The following is an 18862-nucleotide window of genomic DNA, read 5'->3' on the forward strand; positions in this document are numbered from 1 at the left end:
TTATCATAGAAACAGAATGACAGTGAGCACATCTGCATACAGATCTGATTTCTTTCTTTAGCCTGAGAATGTAATGTGCGCTGAAATTGTTAATGCCTCCTTTGATCCATAAGTGACTCCTCATATTCCATACTTTTGCATTAGACTTTTACATTAGACTGGTTCTTCCAGTCTAACTCATAATCCAATGTGAGAGTGTCTCTGTCAGTATGGCTGTATTTTTAAATGATGTATTTTTTATATTATTCCATCATTTGTCTGGTGACTCACCTTTAGCAGATGACTCATTCAAGCAACACCAAAAGCCTTTCTTAATCTAACCCTTTTTGACAAGAAAGAGAAGCATGCAAGGTATTTATACCTGCAATGAAAAAAATGTTTTTCCAAAATGGCCAACATTTTATATATAATTTACACATCATTTTCCCCAAATGATTTGAGGTCATTTACAATATGGAACAAGATAATTTAATGCCCCCACCTTCTATCTCCCAAGCCTCTCTAACCACCCCCTGAAAAAAAACTGGTTAATCAAGCAGTTGGGATGTTAATCACTAAACTGAGCATTGAATTTGGCTCTGAACTTCTGGGCAGCCAAGGCAAAAACTAGAAGCATACAAGTTAGACATGTCTCCTCTAACCAGCAAGCATACAAGTTTATCTAGAGAGAAATGCTTTTTTTAGTACTAACAGGAATCTTGCATTTACTCTGATACAGAACAACTGTAGCATCATTTGTTTTGTTTTTATTTTTTAAGTTGATATGAAGGAATCCACTTCAAATGGACACTTTTTATAGTTCCCATTTATAAAATCAAAGTCAGATATCACTTCGTGACAAAATTTAGATTGAGTGCCCTTTTTCAGCCTTTAATGTGCACCAGTATCACCTGTGTGTGGAGGGAGGCAGGACTATAAAAATACTGATGACCGGGTTGCAAGCAAAGAAATGGATTCATTTTCATTGGGGTGGCAATGCAATAGGTGTGTGTAGATTTTATTACTCCAGAAGGTTCTTTGTTCCTTTTCTGTCATGTCAGTCCCCTTCTCCCGGAAACAACCACTTTTCTGATATTCTGACTTTACCACTAGATTAGTTTTGCCTCTTCATATAGTCTGTGTCTGGCTTCCTCCTCTCAGCATGTTATTTTTGAAATTTACCCACACTCTTGCATTTGTTCTTTTTCTTGTTGAGTAGTACTCCGTGGTATAACTACATCATAATTTGCATATCCATTCTCCTGTTAGTGGACACCTGGGCTGCACCTGGCTGTAGCCACCATGAATATAGTTGCTATGAATATTCTGATGCATGTCCTTCTATGGACATGTTTTGTTTGTCCTGAGAAGTGGAATTGCTGGGTCATAGGGCAGATGTATGTTTAACTTTGTAAAAAGCTGACAAATACTTCCCATTTTATATTCCCACCAGTAATGTATGTGAGTTCCAGGCACTCCACATCCTCCCCATTATTTGGAGTTTGTCAGTCGTTATTTTAATTTTAGCCACTCCAGTGTGTGTGTATTAGTGTCTCATGGTGATTCCAATTATCATTTGCCTGATGACTAATAATTGTGAGCACCTTTTCCTGCTGACTGCCCATTCATATATCTTCTTTTGTGAAATATCTTTTCAAGTGTTTTGTCCATTGTTGTTTGGATGATTGTCTTTTTATTAAGCTGTAGAAATTCTCTCTATATTCCACATGTAAGTCTCCTGTCCAGTATCTATATTGTGGAAATGTTCTCCTAGTGTGCAGCCTGCCTATTTGTTTATTTAAGTGTCTTTGATGAGCAGAAATTTTTTTATTTGAAGTTCAGCTTATCAGTTTTTTTTTTCCTTAGGTTTCTTTACAGAAAAAAAAAATTAAGAAATCTTTGCCTACCTCAGGGTCACAGAGTTATTTTGCTGTATACTTTTTAGAAGGTTTATAGTTTTAGCTTTCATGTCTGGGTCAATGAGCCATCTCAAACAAGCTGGGTATGATGTGAGGTAAGGGTTGATATTCATTCTTTTGCATAGAGAAAAGCCAGTTACCCCAGCTCTGTTTGTTTAAAAGATTTTCCTTTTCCTAATTAAATTTCTTTGGGGCCTTTTTCAAAAATCAGCTGACTGTATAAGCATGGAACTATTTCTGGATTCTCTTTTCTATCAATCTATTTGTCTGTCCTTAAACCCAAACCGTACTGCACCAATTACTATAGCTTTATAGCAGGTTGTGAAATTAGGTAGTTTAATTGGGTAGTTTAAGTCCTTCAGCCCCTTTTTTTTCTTCAAAGGTGCCATAGCCATTTTAGGTCCTGGTCCCCTCCATAAAACTTAGGAATCATCTTGTCAATTTCTACTGAGCAGCACAATGAGATCTTAATTGATACTATACCACATCTAAAGATCAGTATCAGGGGAAGAAATTCCAACAACACTGAATCCTCCAATGCATAACCCTAATACTTTTCTCCATTTATGTAGATCTTCTTTAATTTATTTCAACGTTTTGTAGCTTTTAGTGTAGATATCCTACACATTAAAAGTTATCTCCAGATATTTTGGTTTTTAATCCTATTGTAAATGTCATTTTAAAAAAATTCATATTCCATTTATTTATTGGTATATAGAAATACACTGATTTTGTATGCTGACCTCGTGTCTTGGGACCTTCCTAAAATTCACTTGTTAGTTCTAGTAGTTCTTTTGTATTCTTAGGATTTTCTGCATGGTCAGTCATGTTGTCTGTCAATAGAATCTTCTTCCTTTCCAAGATGTATGCCTTTCATTTACTTCTTTTATGTCTTATTACAGCTGCTGGGACCCCTGATGCTATATTCAATACAAGTAATGAGAGTGGGCATCCTTGTTATGTTCCTGATCTCAGGGATCTCTCTTCTTTCCTTCACCATTAAGTGTGATGTTAGCTGTAGGTTTTTCCTAAATGCTCTTTCTCACACTGAGGAAATTTCAGTGTATTTGTAGTTTGCTGGAGAATAATTTTAAGTCATAAATGGGTAATAAGTTGTTTTTTGTGATCTGTTGAGATGATCATATGATTTTTCTCCTTTACTATTATAAGGAGTTACATTGATTTTTGAATGTTAACCTTTTATTTCTGGAATAAAGCCCACTTAGTCATTATGTGTTGTCATACTGAATGCAATTTGCTATTTTTCTATTATGGATTTTTATATCTATATTGATAGATATTGGTCTGTAGTTCTCTTCTCATAGTATCCTTGTATGGTTTTGTTTTCTGGTCTCTATATAAGTTACATGAGAGGGAAGTGCCTTTTCAGAAGATGTTTTTATAAGACTTGTTTTTCATAAGTGACAGTATTTAGCAAGAAAACCATCTAGGTCTAGAGTTTTGTTGGAATAAAATTTTAAATTATGAATTTACTCTCTATCACAGATAGTAGTGATAATTAGATTTTCTTGAGTCAGGATTGGTAATTTGATCTTCCAAGAAATTTGTCATTTCATCTAAGTTGTCAAATTTGTCAGCTCTATATAGTTCATGATATTCTCTTATTTTGCATTTAACATCTTCAGTATTCATTCCCGATACTGGTAACTTTTCATTCCTGATAATGGTAACTTGATATTCATATTGCTTTATAGTGACACCATCTCCCCAGTTCTAAATCCTGGCAAGCATCGGTCTGTTTGCATCACTAATCTTGCCATTTGGGGCACGTCAGTATAAATCAAATTATAGACTGTGTAACTTGTTGAGACTGGCTTTCTTTCACCATAACACCTGTCACAGCCACCCAAATTTTGAATGTACTGATAGTTGATTCCTTTTTATTGCTAAGTTGCATTCTGAGGTATGGACGTAGTGTTGAAGAACACATGTGAGTTGTTTCCAGTTTTTGGCCTCTCACTGTTTAGTGTGATGTTAACTGTAGATTTTTGGTAGATATTCTTTGATAAAGCTGTTGATGAAGCTCCTCTCCATTCCTAGTGTATTAAGAGTTACCATGAATGGGTGTTGAATATTGTCAAATGCTTTTTCTGTATCAATTAATATGATCATCTGATGTTTCGTCTTTATGGTATTACCATGGTGGATGACACTGATCAGTGTTTGAATATTGAACTAATCTTACATTCCTTGAATCAACCCCACTTGGCTATGGTGTATTATTCTTTTCATATGTCATTGCATTCAGTTGGCTGGTATTTTGTTGAGAACGTTTGCATATCTAATGAAGACTACTGGTCTGTAGTTTTCATTTTATTGTCTTCGTCTGGTTTTGTAACCAGGTATTGCTGGCCTCACAGATTAGTTGAGAGATCTTCTAATTTCTGGAAGAGAATGAATAGAATTTCTTTTTAGATATTTTAGAGAATTCTCCAGTAAAACCATCTGGACCTGGAAATTTCTTTTCCTTTTTAACTATGAATTGAATTTTTTTGCTAAGACTATTCAGATCATCTATTTCAAGAGTGGGCAGACTCTCCTGTAAAGAGCCAGACAGTAAATATTTAGGTTTTACAGATCCCATATGGTCTCTGTTTTATTCAACTCTGCATTGTAGTGCAAAAGCATCATGTACAGTAGGTAAACAAGTGAGTATGGCTGAGTTTCAACAAAACTATTTATGGCACAAAAATTTGAATTCCATGTAATTTTCTAGTGTCACAAAATTGGCCTGCAGACCACAGTTTACCAACCCCTAATCTATTTCATCTTGAGGTAGTTTTGATAATTTGTGGCTTTCTAAGAATTGGTCAATTTTTGTCTAAGTCATTATATTGTTATGTGTAGAACTGTTCATAATATTCCTTTATATAAATCCTCTAAGTGAGATTGAAGCTTATAGTAATATGCTTACAAATATCAGTAGTTTATTATGTTTTCTCTCTTTTTTGGCCAGGTTTATCAATTTTATTGGTCTTTTCATAGAACTAGCTTTTTTGGGGTTTTTTTTGTTTTTGTTTTTTTTTTTACTATTTTTCTTTTGTCAGTTTCATTGATTTCTGCTCTTGTTTTTATTTCCTTCATTCTGCTATGTATTTATTTTCTCTTTCTAATTGCTTGAGGTGGAAACAAGCCTCAGTTACTGAACTGAGACTCTTCTAATATAAGTACTTAGTATTACAGATTCCCCTTCTAACACTGTGTTAGCCATGTCCCATATATTTTGATATATTATGTTTTCATTTTCATTTAGTTTTAAGTTCCTCTTGGGTTCTTTGACCCAGTCAGAAGAGTTTTTAAATTTTTTTCATATATTTGGAGATTTTCCTTTTCTTTCTTTTAGCTTGATTTATTTATTTTCCTTTTTCTATTTCAGGTGAAAAGTTTAGGCTACTGATGTGAAACTTTTTTTTTCCTAATAAAATTACTTAACACTATAAAGGGCCTACTAAATTCCATTTTAACTGCATCCCATAAATCATTATATATTGTATTTTAATTTTGTACTCTCCTGTGAGACTTCTTTTGATGCTTTAGTTATTAGAAGTGTGCTGCCTAATTTCCAAGTGTTTAAAGGTTTTTCTGTTATTGATTTCTAATTTATATTATTGTCTGAGAACATACTTTGTATAACTTTGTTTTAAATTTGTTAAGGTTTATTTCATAACCCGGGGTAAGGTCTATCTTGGTGAATATTCCAATTGCAATTGAAAAGAACATGTATTCTATTTTGGGGTGGAGTGCTCTATAAATAATGGTTAAATCCCATTGGTTTGTGTGACCTAACCTTGTTGTCCGTCTATCCAGTAATTACTGACAGCAAGGTTTTCTAGTTAGGAGGATGTGGAATGCCGCCTCTTTGCAGTCCTTAATGCATGGTAGTGATGGTCAGTAGGGCTCCTCCCTGCAGTATTTGAGGCCAGTGGGAAGCAGAGGTTTACTTTCTCTTTGCCGATGTCTGCTTAATGCAGCGTGGGCACTGTCGGTGTAGGGCTCTGCTGCACAGTACAGAGTCTGGGGTGAGGGATGGAGGCACTGTTTCTGCTTGTGTTAATGCAGGGAAGGATAGTCTACAGGGTGCTGCCCTTTGGTCTCCATAGTACGTGGTAAGGAGGGAAGTGTGCCACCTCAGTAGTACAGTTTTGGAATGGTTGACAGGGCTGTCTCATAATTTCCATAACACCCTGGGGCAGGGTACCACCTTGTTAGTGCGGGGATGGTCTGGTTGACAGGGTTCCACTCTAGTCTCCTTAGTGCTTGGTGGGGAGGAGTAAGTGCACATCCTGATTATTAGCACAGGGCGGTGTACTTGATAGGACTCACCCCAGTTTCCACAGCACCTGGTCAGAAGTGGGAGGGGTGCGGTTTCTTTCATGGTGTGCACCTAGAGTAGAGCAGGTGTAGTCAGAGCGTTCTGTACTGTAGACCTGGCTTCTCCCTGGTCCACTGTTTGGAGAGAGCAGCCTTTTTTCTTTTTCTTTTTGTCTATGCATGTTGTTTTCAGGGCTGCTTTATGGCCCAGGTTTGGATGCACAGGGGGATTAGGGAAGACTCATGATTAGTTCATTTCAAGTCCTGATGTCCCTATCCAGTCCGCCTTCTATTAAACAACTTTGAGGATGTTCTATTAGTTCCTTTTTGTCAAAAGTCATTAGTTATAATTAGCAGAAAGTATAGAGTAGAATATTTCTCTTGTCTGGAACCAGATGCCCCTCACCTTCATTTTGAAGGCTTCGCTGGGTATGGAATTTTTCATTCCGAACTTTAAATATGTTGTTCTCCTGTCTTCTTGGGTGTGTTTTTTAGAAGTTAGTAGGTATTCTTATCATTAATCCTCTGTCTCTCTTCTGGCTGCTTTTAAAATTTATTTTTTAATCTTTAGATTTTCTAGATCTTTGGTTGTCTTTGTGTTTATCCTGCTTTGAGTTCATTGAGCTTCTTTTATCTGTGGGTTGACATTTGTCATCAAATTGAAAATTTCAGCCACAAGTTGTGGCTCATACTTCTGAAATCCCAATACATGCAAGTTAGACTGCTTTACCTTTTCTTACAGACTCTGAGGTTCTGTTCACTTTTAAGATCAGTCTTTTTTATCTTGCTGTACTCCAGTTTGGATATCTTCTTTTGTCTGGCCTCTACTTGATTGTTGAACTGGTGGTTAAGCCTAGCCAGAGAATTTTTCATTTCAAATATTGTGTTTTTTCACTACCAGAAGTGCACTGTTTTTCCATTTCTCTGTTCACTTATTATGTTTAACTTTTCCTTTAAGTCCTTGAACATATTTATGTAGATATTTTATCCCTGTTTGATAATTCTGCCATCTGGTACATATATATGTCCATTTCTGTTCTTCTAGTTATGGGTCACATTTTCCTGCTCCTTATGTGTAGTAAAGTTTTATTGTGTGGTGAACAGTGTAGATGCTAAGTTCTTAAGATTCCAGGTTTTATAGTATTCTTTGAAAGAGTATTGTGTTTTGTCCTGGCAAGCAGTTAACTTATTGGTGGTTCAACTTGATCATATCCTGATTTCTGTTTAGGCATTTTTGGACTGGTCTAAAATAAGTATCTTAAAGTATGGCCTTTCTGGGGTCTGGGTTGTTTGCCTTTTCGTAAGAATCACAGCCCTGGTTGTTCGCTATACCTGACAAATTGCTTCATAAATTCTGTGCAGCTGTATTGTTTTGTATTCAATTTATAGGCTTTTATAGCAGGAGGGGAGATCTGATACCCATTATTAATGGCCAGAACTAGAAATTCTGAACTGGAGTGTTGATAATTTCATAGCTTCCTAATTTATTCTAATGTGCATTCAAGACTAATAACCACTCCCAATGCAGGATTTCTTGACAGCAACACTATTGGCATATTGGTTAAAAACCAACGCTCTGACAGAATAGACTAATTTATGCCTTATGCTGTTGCTACTCAAAATGAGCTGTGCCAGCCAGTTGCACAGGCATCACCTGGAGCTTCTTAGAAACAGAATCTCAGGTCTTACCTCAGACCTTGTGAATGAGATCTGCATTTTAACAAAACCCAAAAATGATTTGTATGCTTTTTCTAATGTTTGTAAAATGATGCCATAGACCAGGGGCCAGCAAACTTTCTCTTAAAAGGTCAGGTAGTAAATATTTTAAGCTTAAGGTCCCATCTTTGTTAGAAAATTCAGTGCTGCCATCATAGTGTAAAAGGAGCCATGGACAGTACATAAACAAATGGGTGTGATTGTGGCTGTGTTCCTGTAGAACTATTCACAAAACAGGTAGCCAGCCAATGAGCCACAGTCTTCTAACCCAAGCCATAGATCTTTCCCAGTCGGAGCTCTCAGTAAACTGAAGACAGCTAAATCCCTTGACGAGTGCCTTCCCATTAGACATCATTTGTTGTTGCTTAGAGACAAGGTGTTCAGATTACATAGGAGATGATTCTATCTTGAAATTTTAGTAGTTTTTCTGTTCTCACCTAGATAGGGATTACCAAAGATGGTCCACTTCCACTTCCAGTTACATGTAAATGCAGCTTAAGTTAGTTTACCTGTGGCTGGTAATCAGCCTTCAGAATTATGATTTGATGGTTTCTTTCTTTTTTCTTTGTGGAAGAACAATGCTTTATGGGCCTACTGGAATAACCATTAATTCATTTTACCTTTAGTGAAAAGAGCCGACAGAATTTTAGGAAAATTGCATTAGTGTGACTTTGTTAGCTCTCAGGAAATAAAGAGTAGTTTATAGTTACCTGACTCTCAATTTCTTTTTAATAGAAAAGCTAAAAAGCCTTTAAGACATCTCTTTTGACATAGTGAAACTAATTTGTATAGACTGCTTGATTTCTTTTTGCCTAGATTAGTGTGAGCATCTTTTCCTGGATCAAATTTGTTTAACTAGAACCCATTTGTTTGTTTTTGCTTTTATATACATTACTCCAGCAGCTGGCTTCTTGTACTTTTTCAAGATTTTTTTTTGGCTATTTGGGTTCTTTTGTGTTTCCATACAAATTTTAACATTTTTTGTTCCAACTCTGTGAAGAATGTTGTTGGTAATTTGGATAGGGACTACACTGAATCTGTATGTTGCCTTAGAAAGTATGGCCATTTTAACAATATTGATTCTTCCAATCCAAGAACACGGTGTATCTTTCCCTTTGTTTATGTCATCTTTAATTTCCTTCATCAGTGTCTTACAGTCTTCAGTGTAAGGGTCTTTTACCTCCTTGGGTAGGTTTACTGCTAGGTATTTTGTTCTTTTTGGTGCAATGGTAAATGGTATTGTTTCCTTTATTTCCCTTTCTGCTATTTTGTTGTTAGTGTATAGAAATGCAACTGATTTCTGTATGTTAATTTTGTATCCTGCAACTTTACCAAATTCATTGATAAACTCTAGTAGTTTTCTGGTCACTTCTTTAGGGTTTTCTATGCATAGTATATCATGTCATCTGCAGTGACAGTTTCACTTGTTTCCAGTTTGGATTCCTTTTATTTTTTTTCTTCTGATTGCCATAGCTAGGACTTCCAAGACAATGTTGAATAAAAGTGGCAAAGGTGGGCATCCTTGTCTTGCTCCTGATCTCACAGGAAATGCCTTTAGCATTCCCCATTAAGTGTGATGTTAGCTGTGGGTCTGTCATACATGGCCTTTATTATGTTGAGGTATGTTCTGTCTATGCCCACTTTCTAGAGAGTTTATCATAAATGGATGTTGAATTTTGCAAAACCTTTTTCTGCATCTGTTGAGATGATCATATGGTTTTTATTCTTCAATTTGTTAATGTTGAGTATCACATTGATTGATTTGCAGATATTGAAAATCCCTGCATCCCTGGGATAAATCCCACTTGATCATAGCGTATGGTCCTTTTAATGCATTGTTGGAGTTTATTTGCCAATATTTTGTTGAGGATTTTTGCATCTTTATTCATAAGTGTTATTGGCCTGTAATTGTCTTTTTTTTTGTGCTATCTTTGTATGGTTTTGGTATCAGGGTGATGGTGGCCTCATGGAACAAGTTTGGAAGTGTTCCTTCCTCTGCAATTTTTTGGAATAGTTTCAGAAGCACAGGTGTTAACTCTTCCCTAAATGTTTGGTAGAATTCACCTGTGAAGCCATCTGGTCCTGGACTTTTGTTTGCTGGGAGGTTTTTAATTATTGATTCAATTTCTGTACTGGTAATTAGTACCTTTCTAAGAAATTGTCCATTTCTTCTATGTTGTCCTTTTTGTTGACGTACAGTTGCTTATAGTAGCCTCTTATAACCCCTTGTATTCCTGTGGTGTGAGTTGTTAACTTCTCCTTTTTTATTTCTGACTGTAGTAATTTGAGCCCTCTTTTTTTCTTGATCAGCCTGACTAAGGGTTTATCAAATATTGTTTATCTTTTCAAAGAACCAGCTTTTAGTTTCATTGCTCTTTTTTTTTTTTTTAAGTCTCTATTTCATTTATTACTGCTCTAATCTTTGTGACTTCTACTAACTTTGGGGTTTGTTCTTTCTCCAGCTGCTTCAGGTGTAAGGTTAGGTTGTTTGAGACTTTTCTTGTTTCCTGAGGAAGGCTTGTTTCACTATAATCTTCCCTTTGAGAACAGCTTTTGCTGTGTCCCAGAGGTTTTGGATTATTGTGTTTTTCATTTTCATTGGTCTCAAAGTATTTTTTGATTTCCTCTTTGATTTCTTCAGTGATCCATTGGTTGTTTAATAGTATATTGTTTAGCCTCCGTGTGTTTGCATTTTTTTTTTCTTGTAGTTGACTTCTAACCTTGTAGCTTTGCGGTCAATTCAGGAGAATGTTCCATGTGCCCTTAAGAAGAATGTGTATTCTGCTGGTTTCAGATGGAGTGCTCTATAGATATCAATTAAGTCCATCTGGTCTAATGTGTTATTTAGGGCCTGTATTTCCTTATTGATTTCCTGTCTGGATAATCTGTCCATTGATGTAAGTGGGGTGTTGAGTTCCTCCACTATTGTGACTGTTGATTTCTCCTTTTATGTCTGTTAACTGCCTTATATATTGAGGTGCTCCTATGTTGGGTGCATATATATTTACAATTGATATATCCTCTTTTTGGATTGATCCCTTAAGCATTATGTAGTGTCCTTCTTTGGCTCTTACAACAGTCTTTTAAGATCTATTTTGTCTACTCCGGCTTTCCTTTGGTTTCCACTTGCATGGAGTATCTTTTTCCATCCCCTTTCTGCTTGCATGTTCTCTAGCTCTGAAGTGGGTCTCTTGTAGACAGCATATATATGGGTTTGTTTTCATATCCATTCAGTCTGTGTCTTTTGGGTGGAGCATTTAATCCATTTTCATTTAAGGTAATTATCAATAGGTATATTCTTACTGCCATTTTGTTAAATGTTTTGGGTTTGTTTTTGTAGTTTTTTTTTAAGTATATTTTTATTGAAGTATAGTCAGTTTACAATGTATCAATTTCTGGTGTAAAGCATAATTTTTCAGTCAGACATGAACATACATATATATATTCATCTTCATATTCTTTTTAACCATAAGTTACAAGATATTGAATATAGTTCCCTGTGCTACACAGTATGAACTTATTGTTTATCTATTTTATATAGTAGTTTGTTTTATATAGTAGTTAGTATCTGCAAATCTCCAATTCCCAATTTGTCCCTTCCCACCCCATTCCCTCCCCTGGTAACCATAAGTTTGTTTTCTATGTCTGTGAGTCTGTTTCTGTTTTGTAAATAAGTTTCTTTTCTTTTCTTTTCTTTTTTTAAAGATTTCACATATAAGTGATACCATGTATTTTTCTTTCTGGCTTACTTCACTTAGAATGACATTTTCTACGTCTATCCATGTCACACTGCAAATTGCATTATTTCATTATTTTTCACGGCTCAGTAGTATTCCATTGTATAAATATACCACAACTTCTTTATCCAGTCATCTGTCAGTGGACATTTAGGTCGTTTCCATGTCTTGGCTATTGTATATAGTGCTGCTGTGAACACTGGGGTGCATGTGTCTTTTTGAATTAAGGTTCCCTCTGGATATATGCCCAGGGGTAGGACTGCATATGGTAAGTCTATTTACAAGTCTTTTGAGGAATCTCCATACTGTTTTCCATAATGGCTGCACCAAACTACACTCCTGCCAACAGTGTAAGGAGGGTTCCCTTATTTATTGTTTGTAGTTCTGATTTGCATTTCTCTGATGATATTGAGCATTTTTTCATTTGTCTATTGGCCATTTGTATGTCTTCATTGGAGAATTGCTTGTTTAGGTCTTCTGCTTATTTTTAGATTGGTGTTTTTTTGGTTTTTTTTTTCTTATTAAGTTGTATGAGTTCTTTGTTCTTTTCTCATGCTTTGATGACTAGAGAAGTTCCTTTAAAATTTACTGTAAAGCGAGTTTGGAGGTGCTGAATTCTTTTTCAGCTTTTCTTTATCTGTGTAGCTTTTGATTTCTCCATCCTGGATAGAGTATTCTTAGTGGTAAGTTTTTCCCTTTCATCACTTTAAATATATCATGCCACTCCCTTCTGGCCTGAAAGGTTTCTGCTGAAAAATCAGCTGATAACATACAAGGTTGCTTTTCTCTTACTGATTTTAATATTCTCTCCTTATCTTTAATTTTTGTCAATTTGATTACTATGGGCCTTGGTGTGTTCCTCTTTGGGTTGATCCTCTTTGAGACTCTGTGCTTCCTGGACTTGGGTAAGTTTTCAGTTATTATGTCTTCAGAAATTTTCTCAGGTCCTTTCTCTCTCTCTTTGCTTTCTGGGACCTCTATAATGTGAATATTAGTGCTCTTAATGTTGTCCCAAAGTCCTCTGAAACCATCCTCATTTCTTTTCATTCTTTTTTCTTTTTTTCTGTTCTGCAGTAGTGATTTCCACTAATCTCTCTTCTAGCTCACTAATCCATTCTTCTGCCTCATTTAGTCAATTCTTGATTCCTTCTAGTGTGATATTTATTTAAGTAATTCTATTCTTTAACTCTATTTGGGTATTCTTTATATTTTCCAACTCTTTGCTAAAAACTTTGCTCTGTGCATCTATACTCCTCCTGATTTCTCTGATCATCTTCACCATCATTATTCTAAACTCAGGTAAATTGCCTATCTCCTCATCATTTATTTCTTCTTCTGGGATTTTATCTTATGCCTTGTTCTGCAAGACATCCCTCTGCCACCTCATCTTGTCTGTCTTTGTATTTTTAGGTAGGTTAGTTACGTTTCTCGACCTTGGAGAAGTGGCCCTCTGGGATATGTCCTATGAATCCCAGCAGTACACTCCTCTCTTGTCACCCAAGGGTCAGGGGACTGTTGTTTTCTTATTTCTGGTGGATGAGGCTGCACTAGAGGCTTATGCAGGTTTCCTGGCTGGAGAAGCTTGGACCTGGACCTCCGGTGAGTAGGGCCATGACTAGAGGTGTTTGTGGCTTAGGAAGTCTGCTCACAGGTGGGGCTGTGTTGTTTGGCCTGAGGCTTCGCCTACAGGCTGTCAGGTGGGGCTAGGTCTTGTTGCTAATGATCCAATCAAGATGTCAGCCTCTAGGAAAGCTCGTGTAGGTGAACATTCCTGGAATACCCACCTGGGTGAGCTGCAGCCATCCCCTACCTCCCCAGGAGAACTTCCAAAACCAGCAGGCAGGTCTGACCCAGGTTCCTATGAAATCACTGTCTCTGGATCTGGCGCATGTGAGATCCTGTTCTCCCCTCCCCAGTCCCATGGGGCTCCTGAAGTTAAGCCCCACTGGCCATCAAAACCAGATGTCCTGGGGTGTCTTCCTCCCAATGCTGGAACCCTGGACTGTGGAGCCTGACATGGGGCTCAGAACTCTCACTCCTGTGGGAGTGCCTCTGCAACTTAATTGTTCTTCAGCTTGTGGTTGCCCACCCGAGGGGTATGGGGCCTGATTATATCGTGAGCACGCCCCTTCCTACCTTCCTGCTGTGGTTCCCTCTCTGTTTCCAGTTGAAGATCTTTTTTCTTGATGGCTGTTCAATAGTTGGTTGTGGTCGTGTTATAGTTCTGTTGTAGTCGCAAGGTGAGGCAAGCTTATGGTCCCAATACTCCACCATCCAAATAGTTTTACCGGGTCACTGGTTGGCGCCACTCTGTGGGCACAGAATACTTGCACCAGTACCTCTAGCATTATTCATTATTACTGACCAAAAAGCCTTCTAATTGTATGACAGTCTTATCCCTAAGCCTGGTTTTATTTTTGTCTTCCAAAAAATTCATTTTTTTAATATTCTGTCCTATTTTTAGATTGTAAATTATTTAAGAAATGGCCTACTTACTTACTGGTTTCAAAGAACCAGTCAAATTAACCAGATTTGGTTGTTTGATGTTGGTAAGTACTTTTATATATACACTTGAACATAGTAACTTCAGGAAAAATAAAAAGCACTCAAAAACTTAATCTTGTACAATTTGATCTTGTATAAAAAGTTTTACTTAGCATTCTTATAGAGTACACAAAATAAATACTTTGATAACTCAAACCTTACACAGCTCAAATTTAACACACAATGTATGTATTTGCCCATAGGAAAGCACAAGGAGAAGACAAAAATACTGTGAGTCTCAAGAATGTCTGAATGCAGTAAAAAATTCTCCACAAATATCCAGCTGTGTACAACTCCCAAATTCATTTTATGAACCCCATCAATATTTTACCAGTCCAGATATGTTCAGTAAGTCAAGATCTCCATCTTGGTACACAGACGCTTCTACAACTGATATGGAGGTCACAGAATTAGAAAGTTCTACAGGACTCTGGCATACTCTTAGTGAAGAGACAAAATCAGATGTATATTATTATGGCATCACCATTGTTTTTCTTTTCATATTAGTATGTCTTGCTTTATACTTTCTCTGAAGATACCAAATAAAATCCTTTTTAAGGTTTCCAGTTTTTCACAGAAATGTTGCATTCTTATTTCAGGGTTTTCTCCCAGACATTTTCAAGGTAATTGGCTTATAAAAAGAGAATGTTTTATATTAGAAATGGTGTAATGATACAGTTTGGAAAATACTTTTTAAGTTTCATATCACCTAAGAAATCTAGATAAGGGGTTAACCTTTTTTTGATCAAAGGAGAAATCTGAAAATTAAAATGTTGATAGGGACAATTAGACATTTTCTGTTTTTTAAAAATACATAGATTAACAAATGTTTCAAGAAATTTTATATAAGCTGACATACTATATAGATATCATCTAAAACACATTACTAAAAGCTAGGCACATTTTATGAAATGTAATAATTTGCTTACCTTACTACAGTATGGACATTCACCAAATATGATGTTAAAACTCTGTCTACTAGTCAGCAGTCCTCTTAACCACTGAAGATTTTTAAAAATAAAGGGAGCAGTGTCAGCATGATTTCAAAATTACAGAAATTCCAAATATCATTTCCTTTCTGAGCACATTATATTTTTATGCCAGATTTGCCTTCTTTATTCTTTTACAAGAAATAAGGGAGACATTTCCTGAGCCAATACCTAACTACTAAAATTCTGAATAAAAAGGGAAAACCAGTATGGATGTCAAGGTCTATGCCACTATTTATAGGCCCTTTTAAGAATCTGATGAAAATAAAGCCATCTTCTCTACCTCAAAACAGATATACACAAAAATAACGCATTTAAGTCCATGGCGTTCACAAACCCTACTCAAATCCGTTAATCACAAATTAAGAACTCCTGCTGTAAAATATAACATAGGCTCTTGAAAATTTAGGTCTTAATTCTGGTCTTAATCACCAATAGTGGGTTAATTCTCAATTCATTAATTATAAGCATGAGACAGTCCATTTTTAAAAATTAAATGAATATTCATTATTACAAAAGAAAGTACATGCTCCCTTAAGAGTATCTCTATAATTAGACTTGGTATTTTATGATTTTATATAAAGTAAATTGACATCTCTACCTAAGTTCTCCATTGTTACACTGCAGATAGCACCGGCTGCTATCTTCAATCACAAAAATCAAGAGGTGATATTAAGGAAGTCTCTGAAAACTGAAAACACTATATATAACTGCAAGGTGTTTTGTACATAGATGCACATATAGTTAATCATAAGTCAACTCTGGCCCAAGATGAGTACTACAGAGAGCAAATGACTATAGACAGGAATGAAAGCAGATTTTACGGGTAATCAATAGTAAATAAAATATCACTGACTTAGTGTTGTCAGATATTCAGATCACAAAATGCTTTCTTCTCAATACCAAAAGTAGGACTATTACGTTTATTCTATACATACATAAAGCCTGAAAATTAGTAAGTACTCCATAGTGCTAGCTCCCTTTACCTTACTGCCACCGTTAATCTCACCTGGATGAATATACAGCGTTTACATGAGACACTTACTGAAAGATTCCAATTACCATCAATTTAATTTTCTATGCATCAATAAACAGTCCATGAATATATTCTAGATACATTTTCCCCCTTCTTGGATACTTTAGGACACTTCAAAACTCATTAGTAACCATGATGAAGAAATGAAGCACACGGCATTTGGAATAAACCGGTAAAGGAGCTAAATCACTACTGACAACATGATTTAGATTCTGTATATTTCAAATACGCATACTTCCTATGCCACATTAGTCTTGCTGGTATTTTTAGTTTTACCTCATATAAGCATATTTGATGGAAAGACTGTCCACACTGTGAATTATCACACACGTGATCAGGAATGGCACCATCAAGTTGATAGGCATAACAAATTCCGCAATCCATAGAAAAATCCTTCAAAAGAAATACTTATAAGCATATGTGTTCAAAATTTACAAGGTGAAATTTTAAAGAAACGAATATGGTATTAGATATTACATTTTTATAAAATATTTATAAAGGTTAACTATATTGCTAAATTATAGAAAATACAGTCTATTTAACACCTTAGAAAAGCTACTTGTAGAAGAGTGCTTCCTTTTTCATCCAGTAAATAATATAGATGTACTAAAAAAGTCTATTTTTGGCTCACAAGATGCTTGGGCTTAAGTAACGTTCCCAATTCGTACATCAATATAATGCCACTATAGTACGTAAAGACAGGAAATGACATTCCCTAGTGACTAGTTACAGAATTTTGAAGTTTGGTATAAAGGCAAAGGAAGAAAACATCCCCACCACTTCAGTAGTCTACATCCTCAGCAGCTTTGTCAAAAATCAGTTCTAAGTTTGTTTTGCTGTGTAGTGGTGTCTATTCAATTTTTAAAAACTGTACTGCCATCCTTCACAAACACTTCTATCAAGCTAATTAAAACTTTATTTCAGTCACCCATAAGCTGACAGTATAGAAAATCCAAACATCTCATTAGCTACATTGGACCTTTCCCCCTATTTTTAATACAGATGTCTGTCATTAATCACTTCACTGCTACGAAGACCATGAAAAAATACTTATAACCACCAATGAAGGTTAACAAGTTCTTCGATGCAACTGTTGCTTACAGTTCAGAAGTCTGTAACAATATTCTTCCAGTTCCTTTCCTTTCAGCCCCATTTTTCCTCTAGTGTCTAAAATAACACTTAACTTTCATTATGCAACACTGTTTGGAGTATCAAAGCACTGATAAAACTTACAGATTTTTCCAGGATAGCACGAGCTGGAAAATCAATTTCTAAAACATCTTTCAAATTTTGTAACAGACTATTTTCTGGATCCCTAAAAGCATGAAAAAAATTGTTACTGATTTGTAAAATCATTAAAAAGTAAGAATTATATGGCAAAGATACCTACCACAAATGTATGTTTCTGCTCAGCTTAATTCCCAGGGGTTTTATCACTTAAAATATTAAAAAAAAAAAAAGTTTAATAATTTAGGGTTTGCTGCTCATTTTGTAAGTCACATTTGGCACAGAATTTCTTTTTATTGAGCTTAACTGACAATACTGTATTACAGTTTTAGGTGTACAGCAGAATGATTTTGGCATATGTGTACACTGCAAAATGATTACCACACATTCACAACTATCACCATGCAGTTAAATTTTTTACATGGGATAACTTATAAGATCTACTCTCTCAGCAACTTTGAAATATATGTAATATTGTTAATTACAGGATTTGTTTCCTAACCACCTCAATAAAATACCTAAATCATATATATTATATATTCTAAAAACACAGAAATACACAGTTCAAAATTAGACATTTTCATTTAAAATAATTACCATTAATACGTTAATAGAACACTATTTAATTACAGTGGTAGACAAAGATTTTGTGATCTGTTAAAAACGTTTAAGCCTGAGGTCTCATACCATGGTCAGCTCCAAGAAAGCAGCACTCAGGAAGCATAGTAGGATGTCTGGGGTCTACCTCTATATTTATCGAAGCATTATTCCCTAGAATAAAAGAAAAGTAAAGCTTTTAGGAGTAGTATAGTGATGTCATAAAACAAAAACTAAAGGAGTATCTGGGTACTTATTTCACTGTATACCCAAGGAAAGATTAATCAATTGTTTAATGTACAGTTTTTTATAAAGGTAAAATGTATTACTAATTCAATTTAACTAAAAGAAGTAAATTTTAAAATTTTGATCATGACTAAAGACTTGGGAATCCTAAGTTTCAAAAAACAGCCAATCCATAAGTTAATATAGATTGAAATTCTGGGCAGAATTCTATTGAAGTTTAAATTAAAAATTTCTATAGAGTGACAAAAGAAGTCTTTAATATAAAAATTCCAAATCACAAGTTTAAGAAATAAAGATCTAAATGACATCATGACTTTCTTGAAAAGTAACAGAAGAAACATAAAAGACTAAAAATACAACAAATGGTAAAAATAAATGTTTAGGATTTGAGTTTTATGAAGTTTTATGAAAACATTTTCTGAATTTTTTTTATCACCATGTGAAGCTTTCCTATATAAGTTCAGAGTTCAATTCATGTTAATTTTTTTGGAAACTATTCTTTTAATAACAAAAACAACTTAGTTTGCAGAATCTAAGAAA

General features: G+C 35.3%; 2 protein-coding genes across 6 annotated transcripts in view; one reads left to right on the forward strand and one right to left on the reverse strand.

Moving 5' to 3' along the window:
- VRK2 (VRK serine/threonine kinase 2) overlaps positions 1 to 14793 on the forward strand; it is a 95660-nt gene extending 80867 nt beyond the window's left edge. Inside the window, exon 13 of one of the 3 annotated variants that reach the window (XM_032497591.1) lies at positions 14148 to 14228. In XM_032497591.1, coding sequence (XP_032353482.1) covers positions 14148 to 14209 — 62 coding nt within the window. In that variant the 3' untranslated portion in view covers positions 14210 to 14228. Of the gene's footprint in view, positions 1 to 14147; positions 14229 to 14430 lie in introns of those variants that run through there. The other 2 variants (XM_032497592.1, XM_032497590.1) reach the window with 2 other exon arrangements.
- Positions 4937 to 18862, reverse strand: part of FANCL (FA complementation group L) — a 72202-nt gene continuing 58276 nt past the window's right edge. Inside the window, exons 9-15 of one of the 3 annotated variants that reach the window (XR_004326345.1) lie at positions 18167 to 18250; positions 17643 to 17688; positions 17486 to 17567; positions 16529 to 16645; positions 15157 to 15228; positions 13820 to 14985; positions 4937 to 6303 (exon numbers count right to left, since the gene is read on the reverse strand). Coding sequence is in view for 2 of the 3 variants with exons in the window: in XM_032497595.1 (XP_032353486.1) it covers positions 14878 to 14985; positions 15157 to 15228; positions 16529 to 16645; positions 17486 to 17567; positions 17643 to 17688; positions 18167 to 18250 (509 nt within the window). In the remaining variant the exon portion in view is untranslated. Of the gene's footprint in view, positions 6304 to 13819; positions 14986 to 15156; positions 15229 to 16528; positions 16646 to 17485; positions 17568 to 17642; positions 17689 to 18166; positions 18251 to 18862 lie in introns of those variants that run through there. The other 2 variants (XM_032497594.1, XM_032497595.1) reach the window with 2 other exon arrangements.

This window comes from Camelus ferus, chromosome 15 (genome assembly GCF_009834535.1).
Source record: "Camelus ferus isolate YT-003-E chromosome 15, BCGSAC_Cfer_1.0, whole genome shotgun sequence".
Lineage (NCBI taxonomy): Eukaryota > Metazoa > Chordata > Mammalia > Artiodactyla > Camelidae > Camelus > Camelus ferus.